The 27,804-nt window shown below is 41.5% G+C and overlaps 1 protein-coding gene and 1 long non-coding RNA gene across 7 annotated transcripts in view; one reads left to right on the top strand and one right to left on the bottom strand.

Moving 5' to 3' along the window:
* LOC126471137 (delta(14)-sterol reductase LBR-like) overlaps nt 1-27,804 on the top strand; it is an 887,948-nt gene that overhangs the window by 277,532 nt on the left and 582,612 nt on the right. For 2 of the 3 annotated variants that reach the window (XM_050099227.1, XM_050099228.1), the window contains exons 15-16: nt 4,668-4,739; nt 7,750-7,821. In XM_050099227.1, the coding sequence (XP_049955184.1) occupies nt 4,668-4,739; nt 7,750-7,821 (144 nt within the window). The remainder of the gene's footprint in view (nt 1-4,667; nt 4,740-7,749; nt 7,822-27,804) is intronic. The other variant, XM_050099230.1, reaches the window with a different exon arrangement.
* LOC126471143 (uncharacterized) overlaps nt 9,193-27,804 on the bottom strand; it is a 611,803-nt gene continuing 593,191 nt past the window's right edge. For 2 of the 4 annotated variants that reach the window (XR_007586296.1, XR_007586297.1), the window contains exon 4: nt 9,462-10,171. This is a non-coding gene — a long non-coding RNA (uncharacterized LOC126471143). Of the gene's footprint in view, nt 9,314-9,395; nt 10,172-27,804 lie in introns of those variants that run through there. The other 2 variants (XR_007586295.1, XR_007586298.1) reach the window with 2 other exon arrangements.

Consider the following 27,804-nt stretch of genomic DNA (forward strand, 5'->3'; position numbering starts at 1 on the left):
GAAAGTAGTGTGAAGTATACACAATTGACTGTAATACTTATTTAACTCAAAACCTGACTGTGCACAGTATTTTTGTTAGTTTTCGGGGGCTTAGGCCACCCTAGAGTAAATGTTGTACTATGCTAAAGTTTCTGTGTAAATGCCTCAGTGTTGCTGGTGCTATCTTGATGGATATCTTATTAATTTAATAGATTACGATACTTCACAGTTGAAAGCTGTCTGAAGCATTCCCAACTGTCAGGACTTTCTTTATGTAGTATTGACTATCAGGGTGTATTGTCACCACAGTATGCATATCCATGATCCATGTGTCTGTCCATCTCCTACTTCCCATATCTCTCTCTCTCTCTCTCTCTCTCTCTCTGTGTGTGTGTGTGTGTGTGTGTGTGTGTGTGTGTGTGTGTGTGTGTGTGTGTGGTCTCCCTCCCCCTCTCTCTGCCCACGCATGCTCATCCACACATGTAGCCCCTGCAGGGCATGCCAAGTCTACCACCAATCATGTCTGTTGTGCATGGCAGCTTACATGTCAGGGGCAAAAAAAATCCTCTTCTTTTTGCCCATAACTCTGCTCCTGTGGGAACTAGGAGGTTGCAACCCCAACAGTGCTGATTCTCATACAGCAAGCAGTATGTGTACCACATTTGATTAAAATCAATTTGGTTGTTTAGGAGAAGGTGCTGGACATATGTACAAGTTCTTCAAGAAAAATGTACAGTAGTCACCTTCAAATGCAGCTCTTTCCCCACACTCATCCCCTACCAGTCAAGATTTCCAATATACTGTTCGTTGCACTCCCTCCTACAACTGTACAAAAAAGTCTGATTACACGAACTATTCCCAATACTTGACCTTTTTTGGTATCTATTGCTTGGGCTATTATTGTAGGCTGTTTTGTTAACATTACTAATTTAAACATGCCCGTGAGGGTGATGAAAAAGACTGCTGTAAACTAATTACGTTGACAATTTTATCCAGACTTAACCCTTACAAGTACAGTACTTTTGCAGTAAGGAGGTGTGACAAATACAACACTGTAATTGTTTATTTTATGGTGTTAAAATTCACACAAAAGTCAGTTTCACAATTTGTAAGGGCTCGACTAGTCCGATGGTGTGATATGGTCAGTCAGCGAAGATCACAAAAGGTGGAATGTGGGAAATAATTCATGCAGTTGCACATTTTTGTACAGTGGTAGGAGGGACTACCGTGAACAGCTTACTAGAACTCCTGACCAATGGGGGCTGACTATGGGCATGGGTGTGCATTTGAAGGTCATTTTTGTACATTTTTCTGCACTAATTTGAAAACAATGATGTCTAGTGAAAATTATCCCAGTACAGAATTTAAGTACATCAGATTTCCTACAAAAAGGTCCTGTTCGTTTTTTCTGTAGGACTAATAGGTCATGCACAGTGAGTGGGAGAACATGAAAATGTCGACCGTAGTTTTGAAGGCCAGACATGACTTTGCAGATTGCATAAAATGATATCAGTTCAGTCCCCTGAGTCACCCTTATTTTTTTATTTTTATATATATATATATATAAAAATTACATGAATGTCAGACCACATCCTGTGCTGCGATGTGTTCGAACTGAATTACAAATACTTCTTAAATCATAGAATTATATTTACTCATACATTGGAAATGTTAAGTAATGGTCCAGGGACAGTCATGCTTTTTGTGTGGGAAATATGTAGTCATGGCACAATTCGCATATAAATTTTGTAAATTGTTTATACACATGCTTGATTGTAAAAGTAACATGTTCTGGTGATGATTGACATCTTCAGCTTTCATACACACATTATATGTAAACATTACATGATTGATTAATTTATTTGTTTCATAAATGATTGTAATTAAAACATTTACAACTTTTTAATTTTTATGGTTTAGAATTGAGGTTAAAGTTACAATGAGCTTATCTCGTTACCACAATTTCTCTGGTGTACGTGGTTATCTCATAGCATATCTACTAGCCATGTTATGTACTTTTCAATAAAGATTATTATTCATTCTCTTTTCAAAACAGTGTGGACACCATTGCACACTATGTCCAGCCAGAGACCAGCCACGTACCCTCACTTATGAGTTTTCCCCCTGATCCCCAATGGTTAGCAGCACCCTCCTTGCATGCCCCAGCCACCTCCAAGCCACCTCACCTGCATTAGCCACACCATAGCTGCCTAGACTGACCTATTGCCTGAGTGGTCGCGCCAGCAAACACTTATCACTGCCTCTCATCTCACATGGCACCTTCTCGTAATGTCACAACATACACAAAAAAATTAATCTTTCAACATCACGACACCAGTCAGCATCAAAAGCTTCTTAAGTTCCTCATAAGTTAATAACAACAGGAACTGTCCATACAGACTGTTCCTGCTGATGATCAGAACCTACTGTGATGCTATATTTGTGGTCATCATCTGCTTCACAGCCAGTGTGTGAGGGCATCACCTCTACTATGCTCCATATGGAAATATTGTGTGTGGTGTGCAGGATTTTGCCCTTAAGGCTAATTGAAGGAGAGTGGATTTTCGCTCTGCAGTGGGGTGTGCGCTAATTAGAACATTCTGACATTCTGGTACATTAAAACTGTGTATTGGATTGAGTCTTAAAACTAGGCCTTGTCCGGCACACCGTTCCAGTCTGCCAGGATGTTTCTTACAGGAGTAATTGGGACCACCCCATTAGAGTTGTTGCTTGTGATTTTATGTATATTTCCAAAAGATACTACTGACAAGTGTGTTGAGGCCTCATCTTGGATCAATAAGAGCAAGCAGGATGAATGTAGATGTTAATCACTAACAGAATTTCCTATTAAGTCTAGGAAAGTTACTGGCATAAGGAAGTATGTGATAAAATGTTTGTGACGCTTTGGTTATAGTTGGTGGATATAAAATCTTCTCTAACCTTCAGGAAAGGCCAAAAGTTACATCGTGCTGCACCCAGGCAAGGTTTGCTTGCTGCGTATGTCCCGTATGTCCTGTATGTTCACCCCAATGGTACGCAGTGGATTACAATGTAATATATTGAAGATTTCTTTTACTTTAAAAGTACAATGAGTGTAGAGCATCCTATGTTTATAGAAGCCATAGTTTGTTATAGAAAACACATGGGAATTCCACTAATGTGTTTTAATATATGGTTGTTAGTGCGCATAATTACTGCTAACAATAACTATAGTCACTGCTACCAATACAACGAGTGCTGGTGAGAGAGCAGCCCTTAAGACTCTCACACAGGCCATAGCTAGCAGTAATATGTAGGTTAGCATCTTGTTCTCTTGTTTTCATTTCATATGGTTGTTCACTTCATGTTATCTCGTTTTGTTTTTAGTTCATGGTGTTTTTCTCGTTTTTTAGCATTTATGTTTCGAAAGCACTGTTAGCTGTAATTTGTAGAGATAATGAAAAAGATTTCATGATGAAAGTTAATCAGTCACATTGAGCAGTATCAGTGAAAGTGAGACATGGCTTGCTACCTGCCTTTCCTAACTAAATGTCAGTCCCATTTGAATAGATATGTGTCCCAAGTGTTAGCAGCCACTATTTCAGCAGTGACTCTTCCCTTTCACCAGCTGAAACTCAACTTATGTGTAGTATTAATAAAACCAAGCAGTGATTCATTGAGATGTGAAGTGGCACTCAGTTCCCTTAAGCCACATCAGTTGGCATCTCACCATGTCAGAGTGAAAAGCTGTATGTCATGCCAGACTCTGTAATGGTGTTTCCTTCACAAAGAAGAAATTATTATAAAATATGTAGTTACGTGGAGACCAAATTTTTAAAGAGCTTCACAGATTCATGGAAGACCAATGGCTTAGTGATTGTCTCCTTGTCGAACCAACAGAAAGCAAGATTTCTAGCTCTGAGAGTGTTACAGCAGCTTGCCGGCTGGGGTGGCCAAGCGGTTCTAGGTGCTACTGTCTGGAACCGCGCGACCACTATGGTCACAGGTTCGATTCCTGCCTCGGGCATGGATATGTGTGATGTTCTTAGGTTAGTTAGGTTTAAGTAGTTCTAAGTTCTAGGCGACTGATGACCTCAGAAGTTAAGTCCCATAGTTCTCAGAGCCTTTTTGATTTTTGTAACAGCAGATTAACTCTTGTCACAACAAGCTGGAGACTCTGGTTCTTGATCTAGAGCGTATGTGCATTGTGCACAGTTCAGAGTGAAGGTTTGGGTGTGAGAGGTAGATAAGGGAAACTTGTTAAGGGTTAGTTATGATAGAGTAAGAAAGTATAGCAGAAGGGGTTAGGTTTTGGGGGGTGGGGGTGAAGTTATGATGAGGGCAGTAAGGTTTAATGAGATGGTGATGGGCATAGAGGTAGGTGAATGAGAGGATTGGTTATCATGCAGCAATGAAGTTTGAACCTAAAGTAATGTGTTCATGATGCAAGCAAGAAAGTGTATCGAAAACTGGTGGTAGTGTGCCAATTATGGGAATGAAGTTTTTCATGTAAAAATTGTTACTATTTCATTGTGGTATTACTCTTCAAAAGTTGGTGGAAATGTTTAATTAAAAATATCTGTGGACACAACTCTCTCATTCAACATGTTTATGAAATATATGTAACTGAAGTGAGCGGTAGTTGAAAATTAAACTTTGTTAGCATGTTGAAATTCGATACATAAATAATCCTGTTATCAAAATTTCAGATGTGCCAAGATATGGAAAGTCATACTTTGAGGGAGATTTCCAAAGACGACTGTCGAAGGAAGGCTCTGTTGGTGAGTAAATTAAGCATTTTGTAATCGCTCATGGTATTTTCACTTTGAATAATTGGAATCATGGTAGATAAAAACATTGAATCGGTCTTGAAATGTTGTTTCATTGGTTTAAGAACATAGTTTGTGGCAGGTATAAGAAACTATTCTTGATTATGAGGAGAGGGTTCACTTGCAGAAAGAACTCTGTTATGGGTTGTGTTTCCATCCGTGCAGGTCTGTATCTTTAGATAAAGAACCAGGCAGAAGGTGTTAAACAGTGGAGAGTATAGGAAGCTATTGTACAAAGTTTGTGGTGACATTCTTACTCATAAGTATAAAACTGTTCCATAAAGAAACATTTTAATTCTTTGTGATCCCAAAGATTTTGGGAGTTATACTGCAAGAGCATTAACTAACATTTAGTTAAATAGTTATGTTATCTGCCAGTGCTTCTGAATTTCTTTGTCATCACAAGACATGATATTTTTTAATGGGAAGAGAAGGAAGTTGTGTGAACTTGAATACATTGAATGTAAAGTATTTTAAGACACCTGGGGGGGGGGGGGGGGGGGGGGGGAGAAAAAGCCACTTCATTTTATCCAGTGTTTCTTTATCTACGTCACTTTTTTATATTTAGATTGCTTCTGGTCCTTGTAAGATTACAATGGTGTATTGTAAAGTGGTACATTGTGAATATAAATTTACAAAATTAAGAAGAATCGAAAAGTAACTTGGGTTCCAGTAGTGATGACATGATTTAAAAAAGAAATGAGACTACTCTCATTCATAAATATTTGTTGTAATGTAAATCTGTGTAGCCTCTTGAAGGATGACAAGCAGAAAGGTTATGAATAGCAAGGACAAGCAGAAGGGTTCTGTGTAGCAGAAAAGTTGAATTCATTCTCTCCTCCCTCTCTCCCTGCCTGCCTGTGTCAAGTGCAGTGCAGTCCATCAGTCACTTACTCTACACCTTCTTCCCCTTCCTGCCCCCCCCCCCTCCCACCGTGCGCGCGTCTGTGTGTGTGTGTGTGTGTGTGTGTGTGTGTGGGGGGGGGGGGGGGGGGGGGCAAGTGGCCCTACTTTCATCTTTTATGCTAGTTGTAAATGTTTTGTAAGCAGACAGATTTGCAACATTTATCAAGTTTGTTTTGTACCATGCCTCATAGATTATTTTTTCCAGCAGAGTGCAACATAATGAGTGTAGTAAATTGTTTGCCTACTGCCACAGATTTGACTGATGAACCATAAACTTGTTGCAGCATAGTGACAGAGTTCAGGCATGGACTAACGTGCTATGACAGATAGTACCTTAATAATGGGAGCAATCAAGTTTAGTGTAATAAGAAGATACAGAACTAGTAGTCCACATTATGCCTGAAGTCGCATGGACAAACGTGAATATGTCATTTATTTAGGAATAGTCAAACAAGAGGTTTTGGAAGATTTTTCCTTTTTATTTCTGTATCGTACAAGAGCCTTCATTGTTTAAACAATTGCTTGTATCTGGTCAGTGATAAATCAGAAAATATTTCAAACAGTGACATCTGACGAGCTTTTTTAGGCGTCGCTTTGTAAAGGCCTTGGGGTTTATGGCTTTTATGCCCTTTACTGGCATTGTAATGTATCTTGGGTTTGAGCTGGAACCAGAATTTTTAACCTGATAAAATGTATTCACAATAGTTAACAAATATTTGCTGCCAGAAGTCAATTACATAGCACAGCTTATCATACAATTCAGCAGAACATACTCTTATACTGTAATGTTACTGTTAAAGTATCTTTGAATTGCATGTATGTAAAGATTCATTGCAATTTAAGAAAATGATATTCTCTTGAAGTAGGAAGTTTTGAATTGAATAACTGTGGCCTGAAAAACAACATTTGCCACTTCCAAGGGAGTTGTAATGACGAAGAACTTAGTACAAAATTACATGGCTATTTGTGTTGCCCATTAATATTGACATTTTGAGTGCTTACGTGTTTAATGCATCATTTGAATACTTTTCTTTTCAGAACTGCAGTATTAGTATTTATGACTGAGGCAGGGACTAGTACATCTCACATTTAGAAATTCTTCCTTTGCATCTACTATGTAAAATTGGTTGCTAGGTCCAATAGCCTTGTGCTGTTAGAAGCAATCATGTGAAGATCACTGGGGCAATGGTGCAGTTTAGGTGTCTTTTTCTTCAGGTATAAGTTGTTACTGACAGTCAATGTTTGAACTCACATACATGTAATGTATTTAATATTGCAATATGAACATCATTAAAATTTTAAATTGCAATTCATTTTGCCACTTTTGTGGAGAGACATCTGATCACAAAGAAGAAATTATTATAAAATATGTAGTTATGTGGATGCCAAATTTATAAAGAGCTTCACAGATTCATGAAAGACCAATGGCTCAGTGATTACCTCCTTGTCGAAACACCGGAAGTAAGATTTATAGCTCTGAGAGTGTAACAGAAGTTTATATCTTGTCACAACAAGGTGGAGACGCTGGTTCTCGATATAGAGCATGTGTGCATTGTGCACAGTTCAGAGTGGAGATTTGGGAGCGAGAGGTAGATAAGGGAATCTTGTTCAGGGTTAGTTATGATAGATTGTCTTGTGGGGGGGGGGGGGGGGGAGTGAAGTTATGATAAGGGCAGTAAGGTTTAATGAGACGGTGATGGGCATAGAGGTAGGTGGATAAGAGGATTGGTTATCATACAGCAATGAAGTTTGAACTTAAAGTAGGGTTCTCTGAATAGTAATTCATTCATGGTGCTTGCAAGAAAGTGTATCAAAAACTGGTGGTAGTGTGCCAATTATTGGAATGAAGTTTTTCATGTTACATTGTTACTATTTCATTGTGGTATTACTCTTCAAAAGTTGGTGGCAATGTTTAATTAAAAATAACTGTGGACACAACTCTCTCATTCAACATGTTTATGAAATATATGTAACTGAAGTGAGCGGTAGTTGAAAATTAAACTTTGTTAGCATGTTGAAATTCGATACATAAATAATCCTGTTACCAAAATTTCAGATGTGCCAAGATATGGAAAGTCATACTTTGAGGGAGATTTCCAAAGACGACTGTCGAAGGAAGGCTCTGTTGGTGAGTAAATTTGTTTAGTTCAGTCACTGAATTAAGCATTTTGTAATCACTCATGGTATTTTCACTTTGAATAATTGGAATCATGGTAGATGTAACATTGAATCGGTCTTGAAATGTTGTTTCATTGGTTTAAGAACATAGTCTGTGGCAGGTATAAGAAATTATTCTTGATTATGAGGAGAGGGTTCACTTGCAGAAAGAACTCTGTTGTGGGTTGATGTTTCCATCCGTGCAGGTCTGTATCTTTAGGTAAAGAACCAGGCAGAAGATGTTAAACAGTGGAGAGTATAGGAAGCTATTGTACAAAGTTTGTGGTGACATTCTTACTCATAGGTATAAAACTGTTCCATAAAGAAACATTTTAATTCTTTTGTATCCATAAGATTTTGGGAGTTATACTGCAAGAGCATTAACTGACATTTAGTTTGAATAGTTATGTTATCTGCCAGTGCTTCTGAATTTCTTTGTCATCACAAGACATGATATTTTTTAATGGGAAGAGAAGGAAGTTGTGTGAACTTGAATACATTGAATGTAAAGTATTTTAAGATGCCTGGGGGGGGGGGGGGGGGGGGAAGAAAAAGCCACTTCATTTTATCCAGTGTTTCATTTGTGACTGTATTACATTCGTAAAATAAAGAACAACCGCCTTAAGTCACAATCATGATTTTATATCAATGCACAGTGCGTTTCGTTCCATGGGTGCTCATCTATAGCTGTTTTGACAGTCTACATCAATTTTTTTTCAGATTTAGATTGCTTCTGGTCCTGTTATGATTACAATCTTGCATTACGAAGTGGTACATTGTGAATATAAATTTACAAAATTAAGGAAAATTGAAAAAGAACTTTGTTTCCAGTAGTGCAGACATGGTTTTTTAAAAAGAAAGAAAAGAGAGAGAGAGAGAGAGAGAGAGAGAGAGAGAGAGAGAGAGAGAGAGAGAGAGAGAGAGAGAGACTACTCTCATACTTAAATATTTGTTGTAACGTAGAAACAGCAGAGCTCCTATATATCCTCTTGGAAGATGACAAGCAGAAAGTTTATGAATGGCAGTGACAAGCAGCGGATCGCTAGACTACAATTCAAGCAAGTCGTATTAATGAATTTTTATTACAGTAAGATAAATGATAATACTTAACTGTGAGAAATTTACAATGAGATATCACAAGCAAAGGGTGACATGAAACACAACCAGTCTCTTTAGTATATACAATTTGTAACACAAGAGAAGAAATACAGTTCCTAAGTCACTGCAGTAGAGCTCGTAGAACGGCTAGTCTTTAACTGGGCCATGGCCAGCCCGTGGCACTTATGTCCTCTTTGTGTAGATGCCGCTGCTGTCTCGTCGTCGTCCTAGACAGGGGTCAATCAGCATACTATTGGCTGACGTCTTCTCCACAGCCCTCTCTGCTCTAACATTCTTGACCACGTGTTGTATTGTCGCACAACATCAGCATGCCACATCTCATCTGCTGCATCAGGAGTTATCAGCTGCAGACAAGAGCAATGGTAACGTTACCAGTGACAGTGCCACGAAATCAAAGTACCTGAACATGGTTTTGTTGTGTCTTACCCACTCGTCAACTATGGGGTGCCTTGGAAACTTGCTTTGTTGGATCCCTAGACAACAATTCAAGCAAACTGTATTAATGAATTTTTATTACAGTAAGATAAATAACAATACTTAACTTTGAGAAATTTACAGTGAGATGTTGCAAGCAAAGGATGACATGAAACACAAGCAATGTCTTCAGTATATACAATTTGTAACACAAGAGAAGAAATACAGTTCCTAGGTTGCTGCTATAGAGCATGTAGAATGGCTAGTTTTCAACTGAGCCGCGGCCAGGCGGCGTGGCACTTATGTCCTCTTTGTGTAGTTGGCGCTGCTGTTTTGTTGTCATCCTAGACAGGGTTCGGTCAGCGTACTATTGGCTGACGTCTTCTCCACAGCCCTCTCTGCTCTAACGGTTTTGACCAACATGCTGATGCTTGACGTTACGCCGGAACATTCCACCCCTCAAAGCGATGGACCATCATTGTATTCATAGCTCGACAATGGCAGGAGAGCAGTAGTGTGGATGCTGTGCTGGACCGGAATCTGTGGCTGCCATCTGGCCTTTGCTCTGTCAGAAGAGTCCCCCGGAAAATGACCAGCAGGGTACGCGTCCACCTCCTGAGGACCATAACCAGATGTAGAAGGTGCCAGCTGCAATGGCGTCGTCAGGTCTAGCTCCACTGGTAGATCGAGAGGAGGCAGAGGCTCAGACTCCATTGGGGGATCCCGCGGTGTTGTGATGACACCTTCTGGTGGCTGCGGTGGCCGCGCTGTCCTCGAGATCCATGAGTCTGGGGGGAGAGACACAGATGGATCACCGTGCACATGACAGTGACGAATTTGATTGTGATGTCGGCGCTGCAATCTGTCTGGGTCTGATAGGAGATAAATGCATGTGCTGCTTCGCGCAGGGCAAAAAATAGAGGACAACACCTGAATTGTGCTGCATGATGCTGTCAAGGTCATTGGCACAGCAAAGGGAAACTTGCTATAAGAGTCAACCACAATCATCCAACGAGTGTTCTGAAAAGATCTCGCAAAGTCTATGTGCACACTTTGTCATGATGATTGCCACTTAGGCCAGCAGAAAATTTTTGTGGTGGAATGGACTGATTTTCCTTACAGGTGTGACACTGTGATGTCCTCTGTTCGTTTTGGGTGTCCATACCCTGCTATGTACAGTGGCGATGCACTAACTGTATTGTACGAACAATCCCCCCGTGTCCTTGGTGAAGTAACTGCAACACTCCCCCCCCCTCCTCAAAGCTTTGGGGATCAACACACGACTGTCCACTGTCATTTCGAACAAGAATCACACCTTCCTGTATAGCGAGGCTATGCCGAAGTCCAAAGTATCGGCGCACTACAGCATTCTTCATGCTATACAGTGAGCGAGGCCAAGTTGTATGAATGTGTTTTAACAAAATGTTCAAACCTGAATCGGTTTCCGTGGCCTGTGCAATTTTCCTATAGTTCAGAGGAAAGGATTGAAGCAATTCAGAATCCTGAGCATTCCATATCAGGGCCAACCAGAAGACATGAAAGTGCATCTGCATTGCCATGTTGGGCTGTCGGACGACATACAATCTCGTACTGATATGGAGACGACAACAAAGACCATCTTTGCAATTTTAGGGCAGTTCATACAGGAACTGGCTTGTGATCTATTACTAAGTAGAATATCCTGTCATACAAATAGTGGTGGAATTTGGTGACACCATACACAATAATCAATGCCTCTTTCTCCATTTGTGAGTAGTTACACTGAGCTTGGGACAATACTTTTGATTTGAAAGCAATAGGTCTGCCGTTATCACCAGTTCTGTGCAAAAGTAGTGCACCAACTCTATAAGAGGAAGCATCAACTTGCAACACAACTGGTTTGTCGGGATCAAAGTGCACCAAACATCGATCACTAAGCAATGCATCTTTTAAGTTTTTGAAAAGCTTCTTGGCACTCATCTGTCCAAAAAAAGGGGACAGTCTTGCGATGCAAGTGGGCTGCAATTTGTGTATGAACCGAATGTAGTATTTAGTTTTCCCTAAGACTGACTGCAATTCTGCGACATTGGGAGGGACTGGCAAATCTCGTATCGCTAACAAATGCAACTGAAGAGGATGTACACCTTGGCTGTTTATGAGATGACCAAGATACTGCAACTCAGGTTTAAAAAAATAACACTTGGCCAGTCTACATTTTAGTCCTGCATTAGATGACACACGAAACAAAGCACTTAAATTTGCAATGTGTTCTTAAGATGCACGACCTGCTATGACAATACTGTCCAAATAATTTCAGCAGTTTGGCACTTGAGCAGTCAGCTGTTCCAAATACCATTGGAAAATGACCAGTATTACAAGCAGACTGATGGAGTTGTGATGGGTAGTCCGTTGTATCCTGTGATCACAAATTTGTTTATGGAAGACTTCGAGGAACGTGCATTGGAGTCGACGCCTTTGAAACCCGCCTGTTTCTTTAGATATGTTGATGATACCTTTGTTGTTTGGCCTCATGGTAGGGAGAATTTGAATGCATTTCTAGAACATCTGAACTTGATCCACCTGAACATTCGTTTTATGATGGAGGTGGAAGAGGATGGTTGCCTTCCCTTTCTTGACGTGTTGGTTAGGAGGAAGGATGATGTATCATTGGGGCATGCTGTCTACAAGAAACGTACTCACACCGACTTGTACTTACAGGGCTAATAGTTGTCACCATCCGGCTCAGAGTGAAGGGGTACTTCGTACCTTGGTACACAGGGCACATGTCGTTTCTGACGCTGAGACTTTGCCAGCTGTCCTGTCCCATCTTGAAGTTACATTTCGTCAAAATGGTTATAGTGATAGACAGATGGAACGTGCGTTGCACTATCGACCAACTGTACATCGGATGATTAATGGTAATTCTGAGTCGACACCTAAGTCTACTGCCTTTTTACCATACATAGGAAACGCTTCCAACAAGATCGGTTGTATTTTACAGAAATACGATGTGAAATGTGTTTTCTGACCTCCACTTAAAATTAGAGCATTTTGAGTTCTGTTAAGGATGATCTTGGTCTGCGTAAGACCAGTGTATATCGCATTCCTTGTAGCTGTGGCATGGCATATATTGGTCAAACTATCAGGACCATGGAGGATCAATGTACTGAGCATAAACGGCACACACGATTACAGCAGCCAAGTAAATCTATTATTGCTGAACATTGCTTGTATACTTGTCACCCCATGTTATGTAACAACACCGAGATATTGGCATGCACGTCCAGCTATTGGGACAGTGTTATTAAGGAGGCAGTTGAGATTAAATTAGCGAGAAACCCCATTAACAGGGATGGAGGTTTTTGTTTAAACTCTGCTTGGAATCTGGCTCTCTCCCTTGTCGAAAAACAGAGGGACAGAGCCAATGCTACCTCACCTCTGAGTTCATAGTCTATCGATAGCTCTGACTTTGGTCATCTTTGGTGGCACTAGTGTTGAGCGTGTGTGTTATCTTTCATGCATCAGACCGAGAACTGAGGATTTTAATTTGCATATACGTCACCTGTCCATTGCAGTTTGCCTTGAAAATGGCGCGGGGTGTTCTCCCACTGAAATATCGGCTGTTGCTGAAAGTGTTACCTGGCTGAATTCCCAGAAGTTATTTGAAAGCCTAAATGAGTGTTCACAACACACACTTCTTGAACTCCTTCATTTAGTGGTATTTGAAGATGTACATCACGAAAATAAATTTTTGAAATGTAACGACCAACACCTAATCTGTCTATGAGATCCTCTGGGCATGGCAATGGATAAGTATGAATCATAGTTTGTTGGTTGACTGTACACTTTAAATCAACACAGAGACGAATGCGGCCTGAAAGTTTGGGAAGCAAAACCAGTGGAGTCGCTCATTGACTAGCTTGTGTGGGTGCAATAGCTCCACTATCTTGCAATTCTTTAAGTTCAGCAGCAACTTTGTCCCATAATGGAATGGGAACATTTGTGGCCTGGAAAAATTTCGGCTGAGCAGTGTCTTTCGTAGTAGTATGTACAAAAAAATTGTTAGCCTTGTCTAAACCTTCAGAAAAGAGTTCAGGGAATTCCTTCAGCAAGCTAGGTACTCCATCTTTTGCATTGAATGCAGACACTGACAAGACATTGTCCTGAATTTTAAAGGCAAACAAATAAAAAGAATCAAGGCCAATATGTTCTCACAATCACATGAGTGTAGCACAGTGAAAGTCACAGGTCGCATATGCGATCGATACATAGCAGGCAAAGTACATTTTCTGAGAACGGGAATGTCTTGTCCATTTTATGCTATCAAATGCGTGCTAGTTTTAGAAGAGCCTAACTGTTCTTGTGTGTTACGATCCAGCAATGTAACAGAGGCACTCATATCCAACTGAAATTTCACACATTTTCCACTAATATGCAAATGTACAAAAAGCTTGTTGGGCTGCCATAGCACTGAAGAAATCGTTCGGAAGCTAGTTTTGCTAATGCCTGTAGCAGGCTTTGAATACATGGCATTGATGACGGGAACATTGTGACTAGATTTGTGTGATTGTGTGGAATTGTTAAGTTTGTTCTGTTGCAAACATACGGATTGTACATGTCCTTTCTTTCCACAAGCATAACATTGTGCTTGTTTGGACGGGCAGTCTTGGCATTTGTGTCGTAAATAGCACCGAGGGCATGATTTAATTTTGTTCGCCTGTGTAACTGCCTGTTTAGAGAACTGTTTACGCAGCGTAGTGTGTCCAAGGTGTTGCTGCCTAATGGGTCAGTTGCGAGCAAGGAATGACATGACCTGACAAATTGCTGGCTGCTCAAACTTACCGGCCTACGAGGCATCGGAATCATACTGATCTAGTATTTGCACTGTGTGCTGAGATGATGGATTGGACTGTTTGAAAATCTGTTCCCTCAGTTTGAAATCAGTTACATTGTATACGGTCGCATCACACAACATAATGTCTGAATATAAAGCACCACAAGCACATTTGAATTTACATTTCTTCGTCATACCTGCAAATCTGTTACCCAAAAAGTTTTCACTGCTCAAAAGAAAGTGGTTAGAATAATGTGTGGGGTTCATAGTCGCACATCTTGTAGGCATGTTTTTAAAAGGTTGCGAATTCTAACATCAGCCTCACAGTACATTACTCACTAATGAACTTTGTTCTCGACAACATGGACCAGTTTAAAAACAACAGTGACAGTCATGATTATAATACTAGAAAAAAGAAAGACTTACACTATCCTGTACTCTACCTGTCTTTGGCACAGAAAGGGGTAAAATACGCTGCTATAAAAATTTTTGACAAATTACCAGATGAAATAAAATGTTCACAGACAGCAGCAATAGCTTCAAAAATAACTGAAATTATATCTCCTTGACAATTCCTTCCATACCATAGATGAATTCTTGAATAGTAATAAATAAATCTATTAATATAGTATGTGCATGTTGTGCAATTTAAGGTCATGGGGTATATATATGAAGTGCTTATTTCAATAGTGGTACAAGTCCATTTTTGCTCATTCTGAGATACAGAGTCCTAAAGTTAAATGAGCACTGAAAAATCTGCAGTTGAGATACCAGAAATATTAAAGTACATATACTTCAATATTTCAGGTATCTCAACTGCAGATTTTTCAGCGCTCATTCAACTTTAGGACTCTGTATCTCAGAATGAACAAAAATGGACTTAGACCACTATTGAAATAAGCCCTATGCGTGGCGTGGCACACATTGTGCTCTAAACTATTGTAACCCCTTCTTCTATCCCAGGCTGCATTTCCTTTCCTGTGCCCCTCCCTTTCTGTCCTCTTTCCTTCCCTTCTGCCCTACCTTTCCCTCTCTCGGTGTTCTTGCTTATGTCGACCTCTCTATCCACACAATGCAAAAAATCTCTTTTCATATGTGCGTTTCTTGTGCACTTGACACATTCCACATCATAACAGCTTCCGTACCATGCAATTGATCAATGGAACGTGCAACTAACTAACTGTGTGGAGTGTGTTCTCAGGCATTAAGAACAGGCTCAGTATGCACAACATTGATGCTACTTGAGGTATGGTGCACCTCTTAACAGATCATGGTCCATACCCTAAACATCTACATGGAGTTGTGAATGTGGAGTGGAAGGTTCTGCTAACCGTGTCATTTTAAATTGCCCTTGTTTCAAGGTTGAGAGGGAATACAGACAATTAGACTGTAATTCGCAAACAGCTGTAAATGATCAAAATTTTTAGGGTAGAGTTAATTTGCTGCATTTTGAATATCTAAAAGATTGTTCAAATAACTTACGGGTTTGCTGCCGGGTAACGTCGTTGACCACCGCCGATATTTCGACAGGGGCACACCCTGCCATTCTTGAGAATGGCAGGGTCTGCTCCTGTCGAAATATCGGTGGTGGTTGACTACGTAACCCGGCAGCAAACCCGTAAGTCATTTGAACATTCAATTCGCCAGGAAAAGTTAAGGTCTCACATGTAAAAAGTTGTTCCTCAACTTTAAAATCGAGTGGACACTCTCAATATCAAAATGATGTCAATGGATCTGAAGGGCAAAGTAGAAGACTAAGAAGAAATGTTATCTATCTGGATGATTGAGAATGATATCCATGGCTAAAAAATGGTTAAGAGAAAGTTTAAAGAAGTTGCAGTGTTCACCCAAATGGGTATACATAGACTTAAGGATTGCCAAGGTATTCACATACCAGTGAGGACAATATAAAACAGTGTAGTAACAGTAGGTCTAAATGCAGATATAGTTGTAGTTAGTTGGCAAACTCGGGTGGTTCAGAGGCAGCCAATAACAGATATAGTAATATAAGTTGAAAGTAATTCATTTAGAATTTTAATTAAATTCCTTTTGGTTTAGTGTTTTATTTAATAATATTTTCCACATACTGTTTATTTCTACATTATAAACCACCTGACAAAAGACAGTGAAGCATGCAGGAGGGAGGAGGAAACAAATTGAAACTTTATGGGAGGACAGGGTATGTGATGTCATTTCAGTGATTACAAGACTGAGTCAAATTTACAAAGAACTTGGCAGTATGAACCAGCTTATCAGTATGACATTGCACCCTGTCTGGCCTGGATGCATGCACTGATTCATTTGGGGAAGACGTCATCAAGACTGTTGTATCCACTTGTGAGGCATGCTGGCCCACAACTGCTGTAATTGGTTTGTGTTATCCTGGATACTGGCTCTGGGGTGGAGTTGACATCTGTGTTGATCCCACACTTTCTATCAGGGACAGACTTGAGAATCTAGCTAGCCACGGAAGTACCATGAACATTGTGAAGACAATTCATAGACATATGTGGCATGGATGGATGAGCACTATCTTTGAGAAAAGTCACACCATAATACTGTCATGCGAAAGGTAACACATGAGAATGCTGGATGTTCATGTCATACTGTTCTGCCATCAGAATTCCCTTAGTCACTACCAGACATGACCTGAAGTCATTCCCAATGGCTTGCCACACAGTAACACCAGGAGTAACACAACAGTGCCTCTCCAAAACATTGGAAGAATGAGACCTATACCTAGGTTCCCAGGTTGCCGACATTATTGCTGACAGTGGTCATCCAGGAATAGTGCAGATCTGCGATTCATTACTGAACACAATGCAACACCATTCATCTGTAGTCACAGTATCGCTCCAAGCACATTGAATTGTATTGTGGTATCACCAGCAGTCTACACATGAGATAGTAATTCCACAATTCGGTGGCTACTAGTCTCTGACCGATGGTCTGGGATGACACAGAATGTTGCAGGGAGTACACTACTAGTTCTTGGATGGCAGGTACAGATGTGGTATGGTTTATGATGTGCTTGTTGCACAATACAATGATCCTCCCTTGGGATGGTCAGACGTAGTCAACCAAAACATTGTCAATGGGTATGGACACCCTGAAGATCACTGTTCTTCCGGGAGTTTGTGCGTGGCATGGCACACATTGTGCACTAAACTGTTGTGACCCCTTCTTCTGTTCCGGGCTCCTGTGGCATGGATCTTCCCCGCACCCCCTCCTTCCCATCTTCCTTCACCACCGTACCAGCATCTCCAGTATCGCTAGGCTACCAGCACATGTAACCAGTCCGTGTCTTGGGGCTCTTATGTACCCATCTGGCTGAGCCCCTTGACAACACAGGGATCATACATCTGATACCTGTTGCCTCCTCATGCATGCCTAGGAGTGGTTGCTTGTCATTCTGGAGCATCGTAACATGCCAGACGGCCCTTGCTGTGGCTGGATGGCGCCTTTTGAGGAGGGACCCTGATTGGAGTGGTTGGTATCAGGATGGATGCTTTGCGTATGAAACATATTAAACTCCAAAAAACTAGCCATTCTTCTGTGGCCATCTCTTTTGTTGGTAGTGGCTCATTTAATGCTGTTTATTATGACCCTGCAGCCTTCCCTTCCCTGACTACACTCTAGGAAGAGGGACAGGCTTGCCGGCTTGAAGTGAAACACTTGTCCGATACCCTGGCTGCACTAGGACTGATGGGGACACGTTCACTGCCATCAAGCCAGTATTTTTTTGTGGAAGATATTGAAGACAAGTTCGGTGAAGAGGAATTTCTCAGTGATGTGCGGTCGGGTTTGCTGTTGATCATAATTACTACTGCCATTCAATCAGCAGACCTGAAGGCGTGAGACCATCCTGGTGATATGCTGGTGTCCATTACTGGTCCTCAGTCGTTGAATATATATTTACATCCACATCTACATGGATACTCTGCAAATCACATTTAAGTGTCTCACATTTAAGTGTCTGGCAGAGGGTTCATCGAACCACCTTCACAATTCTCTATTATTCCAATCTCGTATAGTGCACGTAAAGAATGAACACCTATTTTATCGTGGTGATCGTTCCTCCCTATATAGGTCAGTGTCAACAAAATATTTGGAAGAGAAAACTGGTGATTGGAATTTCGTGAGAAGATAACCATCACAATGAAAAATGCCTTTCTTTTAATGATGTCCAGCCCAAATCCTGTATAATTTCTGTGACACTCTCTCCCATATTTCGCGATAATTCAAAACGTGCTGCCTTTCTTTGAACTTTTTCGATGTACTCCGTCAGTCCTATCTGGTTAGGATCCCACACTGCGCGGCAGTATTCTAAAAGAGGACGGACAAGTATAGTGTAGGCAGTCTCCTTAGTAGGTCTGTTACATTTTCTAAGTGTCCTGCTGCCAATAAAATGCAGTCTTTGGTTAGCCTTCCCCACAACATTTTCTGTATGTTCCTTCCAATTTATGTTGTTCGTAATACCTAGGTATTTAGTTGAATTTACGGTGTTTAGATTAGACTGATTTATCATGTAACCAAAGTTTGAGTTCCTTGTAGCATTCATGTGGATGACCTCACACTTTTCGTTACTTAGGGTCAACTGCCACTTTAGTTCAGGGAATCATTTTTAATAAGACCCTTGTATTTCAAACTGATAAGAAACTCCAGGCCAGTCTCGAGCAATGGGATGTTCATTTTGTTTGGCGTGTTTAGATAGGTTGTTAGGACAATTGTACCCATACCAGCACCTTTATTCTGGTATCGTAGGGAGATAACCTCCCAGAGAAGGTCAAGGCTATGTGTTATTGGTGAACAAGAAGCCGTACATCCTGCCACCCATGAGGTGTTTTCGGTGCGTGCGTTTCAGGCGCATGTCTTCCAGCTTTACAGCAGACCCTCTATGTGGTGAATGTGGATATCCACTTCATGAGGGGAGCCCCTGTATTCTGCCACCCGTGTGTGTTAATTGTCAGAACCGTCACTCTCTGTGCTCACCAGACTGCTCTTTTTATAAGAAGGAAAAGAAGATACAGGAGTATAAGTCCCTTGATAGTTTATCCTATGATGAGGCCAACAGATATATGACTCACTTCACCCTGTGTCGCTGACATCTAATTTTGCCTCTTTTACATCCTTTCCCCCCTTCTCCCTAACCCAGTTCTCCCCCCTTCTCCCCTGCAGTTCCCATGCCTTCCCCTCTGGGTGCCGCTTCCCCTCCCTGGCTGGAGAAGTGTCCCTCTTCTTGGGCACCCACTGGTGATGGGGCTTCCTCCCAGGGCCCTTCCCCATGGTGTCTCCCAGGCCAGAGGCCTGCTGCCACAGCTCAGCTGTAGGACCCACAGTCCATGCGCCCCGAGGTTTCCTGCTCACTTTCAGTTCTGCATCTTGCAGAAGCCTGCGCTCCCACTGTGGCCTGCCCTCCTCGACCTATGAAAGAGGAGTAGGAGTAGGAGTAGCAGTAGGAGTAGGAGGAGGAGGTGGTGGTGGTGGTGGTGGTGGTGGTGGGGGGAGAGGGAGGAGAAGAAGTGACGCCAAAGCTGCCACCTCCCCCCTCGCAACCTGAGTCTGGTTGCTTATTTGTGGATGTCACCCTGTCCTTGTTGGTAATGGATGGTGACCAGGCAACTTGATTGGATCCTGCCCTTTCACCTTCCATTTGGATCATTGTTGCCTTCTTATTCAGTGGAACTGTAATAGATACTATTGTCATGTCCTGGAGTTGCACTCCTTTATTTCCTTTTACTCAGCAATGTGGGTCATTCTCCAGGAATCTCATTTTACTGATGCTCACTCACTGCTTCTTTGTGGGTTGTGTGCTTTCTGTTGGAACCAGGTTGGCTCTTTGAGGCTTTTGGTGGCTTTTGCACTTTGGTCCGCACAGGCGTTGCTAGTACATGAATCCCCCTTCATACCACATTGGAAGCAGTTGCCGTCTGGGTCCACTTGTACTCTGCGGTCACTGTTCGCAATCTCCATATCCCTCCTGACAGGCCACCTATCCCGACTGCCCTAACTGTCAGTCTTCAGCAACTGTCCCCTCCTTTCACCCTCCTTGGGCTTTTAATGCCCATCATTCTTTGTGGGGCAGTGCTTTTTCATCTAGTCGGGGGCTCCTTAGGGACCAATTTATTGCGGACCACGACCTGCGGCTTCTTAATGATGGTTCTTGTACTCATTTTAGTGCCACATACAGCACTTTCTCTGCCATTGATCTTTCTCTCACTTACCTTCCCCTTCTTCCATCCTTATAGTGGTCACCACATGTTGACCTCTGTGATAGTGACCACTTCCCGTTGATTCTCACCATCGTGCCTTGCAACGTCTTAAGCAACCCTTGTCCTCTGCCAGTCTTATTACCTTTAAATGCCTTCATGTCAAAGCATGTTACTTAATAAAATGGATCAAGCGAGTGTGTTGGGAACACTTTGTTTCCTCCCTAGATTCTTCTGTCGGTTCCTCACAAGAGTGGCCTAGACTCAGCACCCTCCAAGGTTGTCAGCGGCAGTCTTTTATTCTGAGCTTTGCCTTTCCAGGTAGCCTTTGCACAGATCCATCAGTTCTCATGGAACACCTCGTGCTCCATTTTGCAAGGGCATCGACATCGGCCTCCTATCCAGTCGCCTTCCTCACCCGGAGCCGACAGGCTGAAGCTCCCCATTTATGTTCTACCCCTTGTCAGGTGGAATTCTATAATGAACCTTTTACTGGGTGGGAACTTTTTCTATCCGTCTCTTCTTCCCACAATACTGTCCTTGTACTTATACCTGATTCCATCCAGGTGTGTAACTGTATTTGACTCTGAGGCATTTTCCGTTCTGAATGGGGAGACGGTATTGTGGTTCCTGTCCTTAAACCCAGCAAGAACCCGTCGTCCCTTGACAGTTGTGGCCCGTCAGTCTGACTAATGTCCTCTGGGAGTTACTTGAAGAGATTGTGGCTAATCGACACAGTTGGATTCTCAAATCTCAGAAACTTTTATCTCCTCACCAGCGCAACTTTTAGGAGGGATGGTCTCCAATCGATCATCAGCTTTGATTGAAAACCTCAGCTTGGTTGGCCTTCTCTCAGTACTGCCATCTTCTCACAGTTCTCTTTGCCCTTCATAAGGCCTACGACACAGCTTGGCACTATCCTATCCCATGTATTCTCTGTGACTGGAATCTCTGGGACCCCCTCTCAATTTTTATTCACCATTTCTCTCCCTTCAGTTGTTCAGAGTTTGGGTTGGTTCTGTTCTCAGAACTAGGAGAATGGTGTTCCATAAAGCTCTGTATTAAATGTCCTTATTTTTCTCATTGCTGTTAATGGAATTATGGCCTTTGCCGGACTGTTGATCACCTGTGCTCTATATGCAGATGATTTCTGTATTTGGTCTAGCTCCCACTCAGTGGCCTGTGCACAACGACAGCTTCAGTGTGTCATCTGGGGCACTTTCATGTGAACACACACAGTTTTCAATTCTATCCCCTCAAGTCGAGGGTGGTGCATCTCTGTTGCCTTATTGTGGTCCATCTTGATCTGGAGGTCTACCTCTATGCCCAACAACTGACTGTGGCACCCCAGATGCATTTCTTTGGTCTTCTTTTTGACAATAAGCTTACTTGGTTGCTCCCTACCCTCCTTCTGAAAGTTGGCTGTTTTTGGGTTTTAGCCAACAGGGCCTTTCGCACTAGCCCTGTCAATAGCCTTCCCTCCTCCTTCAGTTCGGCACTCCCAGTTCCTGGTTTCCAATGCAGTCACTATCCACTCTTATCCTGCCCCGACCCCCCCCCCCCCCTCTCTCTCTTCTTCTTCTTCTTCTTCTTCTTCTTCTTCTTCTTCTTCTTCGACTTTTTGCAGCTTCGGGACATCACCCACCCACCCTCATGTGAGTTCAATGGTTTTGCTCCACCTCGCTTCTCTTTGCAGCAATTTCCATCTCCCCTCCTTGTTCTCTTCCCAACTTCCTCTCCCAATCACCACCGCTTGGTTAATCCATCGTCCCAGGATTCGATTGGGTCTCTTCCAGGGTCCAAAAGCCTCCGTTGCTCCAATTAGTGTTCAGTTGTTTGTTCCATACGCTCTTAAGGAAGTTTTAGGATGCCACTGTTTTTTACACTTGTCGCTCTAAATCTGCTGGTCATGTGGGATATGCCTTCATGTCTTTTGTTGGCACAGAGCACCCTTGCCTGCCACATGAGTGCTGTTTACTTCGGAATTAGTGATGAACTATTGGGCCCTCTGCTTTATTAAACAGTTCTCTGTCACCCAAGTTTTATTATGTACAGACTCAATGAGTGGCTTTCAGTCTATCACTCGGTGTTTTTCCTTCCACCCCTTGGTCTCTGCCATTCATGACCTCCTTGCTGATCCTAGTGATGCTGCTGCTTTGATTGATTTCCTCTGGTGGGGTTGTGTTTTTTTTTTTTTTTGTGGGGGGGAGGGTGGTATCCCAGGTAATGAGCTACCAAATTGTGTGGCTGGGGCTGCGGCCACATAATGCCTGTTCTCTGTGATACCTTTGGGGATGGATTTGCGGCTTTATGTCAGATCCCTTTTGTTAAATCATGGGCCAACTCTTTGGGACCTACCCCTCTGTCTAATAAACTTCATGCAATCAGGGAGACTCCCACCATATGGCATTCTTCCCTCTGCCTCTCCTAGCAGGAATCAACCACCCTCTGCTGTCTTCGTATTGACCATACTAGGGTGATCCATGCTTTTTTTCTCCACAATGAGCTGTGCTCCCCTTTGTAGCTGTGAGGCACCCATCACAATGGTCCATATTTCACTGGACTCCACCCGTCGTTTGGCCCTTCGCACTAAAAATGCTCTCCCTGGGTGTTAGTGGATGACCCTCATGTAGTTAGGTCTGTCATTGGATTTCTTTGCAAAAATGGATTGTCGTACTAGGTATATGTCCTTGAGTTTCCCCCTTGAACTGAAGTCCCTCAGTTAGCGTTGACGTTGGTTATGGAGGCCTTAACTTAGCCTCCACACTGGCCAGGTACCCCACTGCCTTTTCCTCTTTCACTACATTTTGTCTGGTCTTTAGTGCCATTTTGTTTCCCTTTTCGTGTGTCATCTTCCCTTGGTGTTGTTCCCGTTGTGTTATGGTCATGGTATGATGCGGGGATTGGGAAGGGTTTGGGGTGGTGCTGTTGCCATATTTGTTTTACCTCTTTGTTTGCCAGCTTTCCCGTCTCCTTGACTGAACTTTGCAGTTTATGTTGTTCATTCCTTGGTTTCTGCCACATTGGATCATGGGATCAATGACCTCACTTCTTGGTTCCCTACACCAAACAACCAACCAACCAGCCAACCAGGTTTGCTGCCCTCATGTTACCATGCAGTCCATCATCAGTGCAATGCCACATCCAAATGCCCAATGGATCTGGACATTGCACAATACAACGAGCTGGCCAAATGGAGACCCACAGTGAGGCGCCTTTCATAGTCTATCAGGTTCTGATGACTCTGTCTTACAAAAGTATTTACCAGCTTTGTGTCCTTGACAGTGATTACTCAACATTTGATTCTGTTCACACACCTTATATACCCTTTCAGGCCTGGTAAAAACACTAATGCACACAACTGGCCATTCTATCTGTCACAGAGAATTGGAACTCTAATCATTTGCCTGCTCTCTGATGGTGTGTACATATACAAAGGCCCAATATCATGGCATCATGGCCACGGATGCTAGCAAAGACTCGGAGTGAAATTGAATATTGTGTAAACATTCTACGGACAACAAATGCAGCAGATGTGGGAGCGTATCCATAAAAAACTTTGAGTTAAGCTACCATTTGCCATAAACCACATAAGTGTATCTAGCATAGCTCCTGAGAAATACATTTCTGTAAATCAGGAAAAGGCTGTATGCTCACCCTGTGCATTAATACAGCAAGTGTAAAAACATGAAAGGGCTGAGTAAGGAGCATCAATAATGATAAGGGAAAACTTACAGAAGTATGAGTCATTTTACTTTCACATCACAGATTAATTTGTAAATATGGCTACATGCTGAACATCTAAAAGGTTTTTAATTATTATAATTATTATTTTTGTTAAATATACATATCTGAGTTAGTAATAATTCCTATCCTCCACCTTTTGTACATTACAATAATGGAAATTCCCCTACAGAAAAAAAGGAGTTGTCAAGGAGACACTTTTTCAGTTTGTTTTCAGATTCTACCTTTTTGTGCTAAAGACAATCTTAAAGTGGAGTAATTAATGTCATTTTTCCTTCTGGTATTGTAACTGTGTACATCATTGTTCCTTTGACTGTTAGCATTTGGATCATTATAAATTTCATCCCAGGTTATCTCTTATAAGCTATTAAAAAAAACATTTGTCCTGAAGTCATTAATTACTCCAACCATTTCCACTGATTAGTATCTATACTCTGAGGCACTATAGTATTTATTCTATTCTTATTCCCTCTCCTCATGTTGGAAAGTTAATTACTGAGATCAAATTGTAGGATCCAAATAATGTTTCCAGATCAGTTTTCCTGTGAGAATCCTTTTGAAAATCGACATTGAAGTCACCACAAAGTATTAGCTGCTTGCTGCTGTCTGACAGATTGCTTAGTAAGGAATCCGGATTCCTCATAAACAGTTCAAAATTTCCCACTGGATATCTGCATATAGTTGCAATTAAAAGTGAACTATTTTTCAATTTGTTGTTGATGTTTTCTTTCATCGGCTTTTTTTTTTTATTTTAGTACAGACCAAGATGGTGAAATAAGCAGTAGGTCTCCACATTTATATTAGCACCAGAAATCTTTCCTCATTATAAAGCTTGGTTAAACTTTTATGTATAGATAGCATGACCAACTGAATCAGTTCAGAATCTGCAGACAAATCCTTCATAAAGTAGCTACAGATAAGCATTCGAGTAAGTACTACTGAAATTTGTGGCCCTTGTGGTTTGATCACAAACTAGCAAAGCTAATTTTCACTTTAATTTCCAATTCAAAGTTGTGTAAGTTAAAGTGTTTCAGTGATGTTAATACTTTTGTCACTTTATTGCAAATGTATTTCACTAAAAAGTTTTCCTTATACAGAATGCTTTCAGTTGTTAAGGATGCAGAAAGAGGATGATTATCTGAAAAATGTGTGTCTAAATAACTACAAATAATATGATGAGACTATAACAAACGCATTTATACTCTTTTTATAGTATGAGAAGCAACAAAACTAAAGGAAGAATGATCTTGCCTTATCACAGCTGAAAACTAATGTACAACTTCCACACTGCAAATTGCAGCATTTTTAAATTGTCTAAATCTAACCGCGCCCTGGCTCAAAATGATTGTTCAGTGGTTCCCAACTCATAGCATTTCCATTATACTAAATTTGGCTATTTTTTACCAGCTTCAGTATGGTCTGCTTACCTCATTTTTCTTCCATTTGTGCCAATTTAATATTAATGCTTCTGGAATTGCGGCAGTCTGGCTTTCACTGTCATACCACTGCAACTGTTTGAAACTGACTTAGACGATGGCTAAATAGTAACTGACTACATTCTACTTGCATATCACGACGCTCATTCTACCTAAAACATTTGTTCTTACCCTATCTTGTGATAGAAGACCACCTAGGTCAGATGTCCACCTAGGTCAGGTGTCCACCTAGGTCAGGTGTCCACTATATGCAGCAGGCGGCTACACGGCTAGCAGGGGGCTGTGTGGCATGGACTGGGCAGTTTTTTAGGTTAGAGGGTCTCGGGAAAACACAAGAAGGGCTTCAGTCACAAAGGGTGCAAGCCGAACACAGGAACAACGTAAATACGGGAACCATTGGTATAACAGTTGTAAATTGTCATAGCTGTGTTGGGAAAGTACCAGAGCTCCAAGCACTTATAGAAAGCACTGATGCTCAAATCGTTATAGGCATTGAAAGCTGGCTAAAGCCGGATATAAGCTTAGCCGAAATTTTTGTGAAGAACCTAACGATGTTCCGAAAGGATAGGCTAAACACAGTTGGTGGAGGCGTGTTTGTTACTGTTAGAAGTAGTTTAACGTGTCACGAAATTGAAGCAGATACTCCCTTTGAGTTTTTATGGGCAGAGGTCACTGTTGGCAACCGGACTAAAATAATAATAGGATCCTTTTACCGACCTCGCAATTCAGATGATACAGTTTCGGAAAGGTTCAAAGAAAACTTGAGTTTGGTTTCAAACACTTACCTGACTCATACGATAATACGTGTGGTTACCTCTTCTTGAAGCTATGTGTCATGATCAAAACGCTGCATAGCCAACCACTTCTTCATTGCTGGGAATAAGTGGATGTCTCTCGGTGCCACGTTGGGACTGTGAGGCAGATGAGGAAACAACTCCCACTTAAAAGATTCGAGAACTTCACGAGTGGCATTTGCCGTGTGGGCCTGGGCGTTGTCGTGAATCAGCAAGATCTTTGAGCCCAACTTTCCCCTGCGCTTGTTTTGTATTGCTCTTCTGAGGTTGTGCAGAGTTTGGCAACACCGTTGAGAGTTTATTGTAGTGCCTCTTTCCAGGAAATCCACAAAAATCACACCTTTTCTGTCCCAAAAGAGGTAACCATGTGGTTGAAGGCGCAGGCGGCCGAATTTTACGTTGAAGGAATTTCGAAGCTCGTCCATCGCTACGATAAGTGCCTTAATTTAAATGGCAACTATGTAGAAAAGTAGTATTTAAGTGTGGCTTTCATCTGTATATAATAAAAAAATTTCCAATACTTTATTTATTTTTAATTCCAAAACGTAATGTACTTTGTGGATAGCCCTCGTAGTTGGTGGTGACTTTAATTTACCCTCGTTATGTTGGCAAAAATACACGTTTAATTCCAGAGGTGTGCGTAAAATATCATCCAATATTGTGCTAAACGCATTCTCTGAAAATTATTTCGAGCAGTTAGTTCATGAGCCCACACGAATAGTAAACGGTTGGGAAAACACACGTGACCTCTTAGCAACAAATAATCCTGAGTTAATAACGAGCATCAAAACTGATACAGGGATTAGTGAACACAGGGTTGTCGTAGTGAGATTGAATATTGTAATCCCCAAATTCTCCAAAAATAAGCAAAACATATACCTGTTCAAAAAAGTAGATAAAAATTAATTTGACGGCTTCGTGAGACAATCTCCACTCATTCCAAATTAATAATGTAAGTGTAGACCAGAAGTGGCTTGAATTCAAAGAAATAGTATCGGCAGCAATTGAAAGGTTTATACGAACTGGTACTGCGAACTGGGAACAATAAACTTGTTGTTTCATTTAAACCAAATAAATTAACAAACAACGGAGCTGATCCTCCTTGGTACACAAGACGAGTTAGAAGACTGTTGCAGAAACAATGAAACAAACATGCCAAATTTAAACAGATGCAAAAATCTCCAAGATTTGTGATCTTTTACAGAAGCTCGAAATTTAGTGTGGACTTCAATGCGAGATGCTTATAACAGTTTCCACTACGAAAATTTGTCTCGAAACCTGGCAGAAAATCCAAAGAGATTCTGTTAGTATGTGAAGTATGTGAAGTATGTTAGCGGCAAGAAACAATCAGTGCCTTCTCTACGTGATGGCAATGGAGATACTATCGAAGACAGTGCTGCCAAAGCAGAGTTACTAAACACAGCC

This window comes from Schistocerca serialis, chromosome 3 (assembly GCF_023864345.2).
Source record: "Schistocerca serialis cubense isolate TAMUIC-IGC-003099 chromosome 3, iqSchSeri2.2, whole genome shotgun sequence".
Classification (NCBI taxonomy): Eukaryota; Metazoa; Arthropoda; class Insecta; order Orthoptera; family Acrididae; genus Schistocerca; species Schistocerca serialis.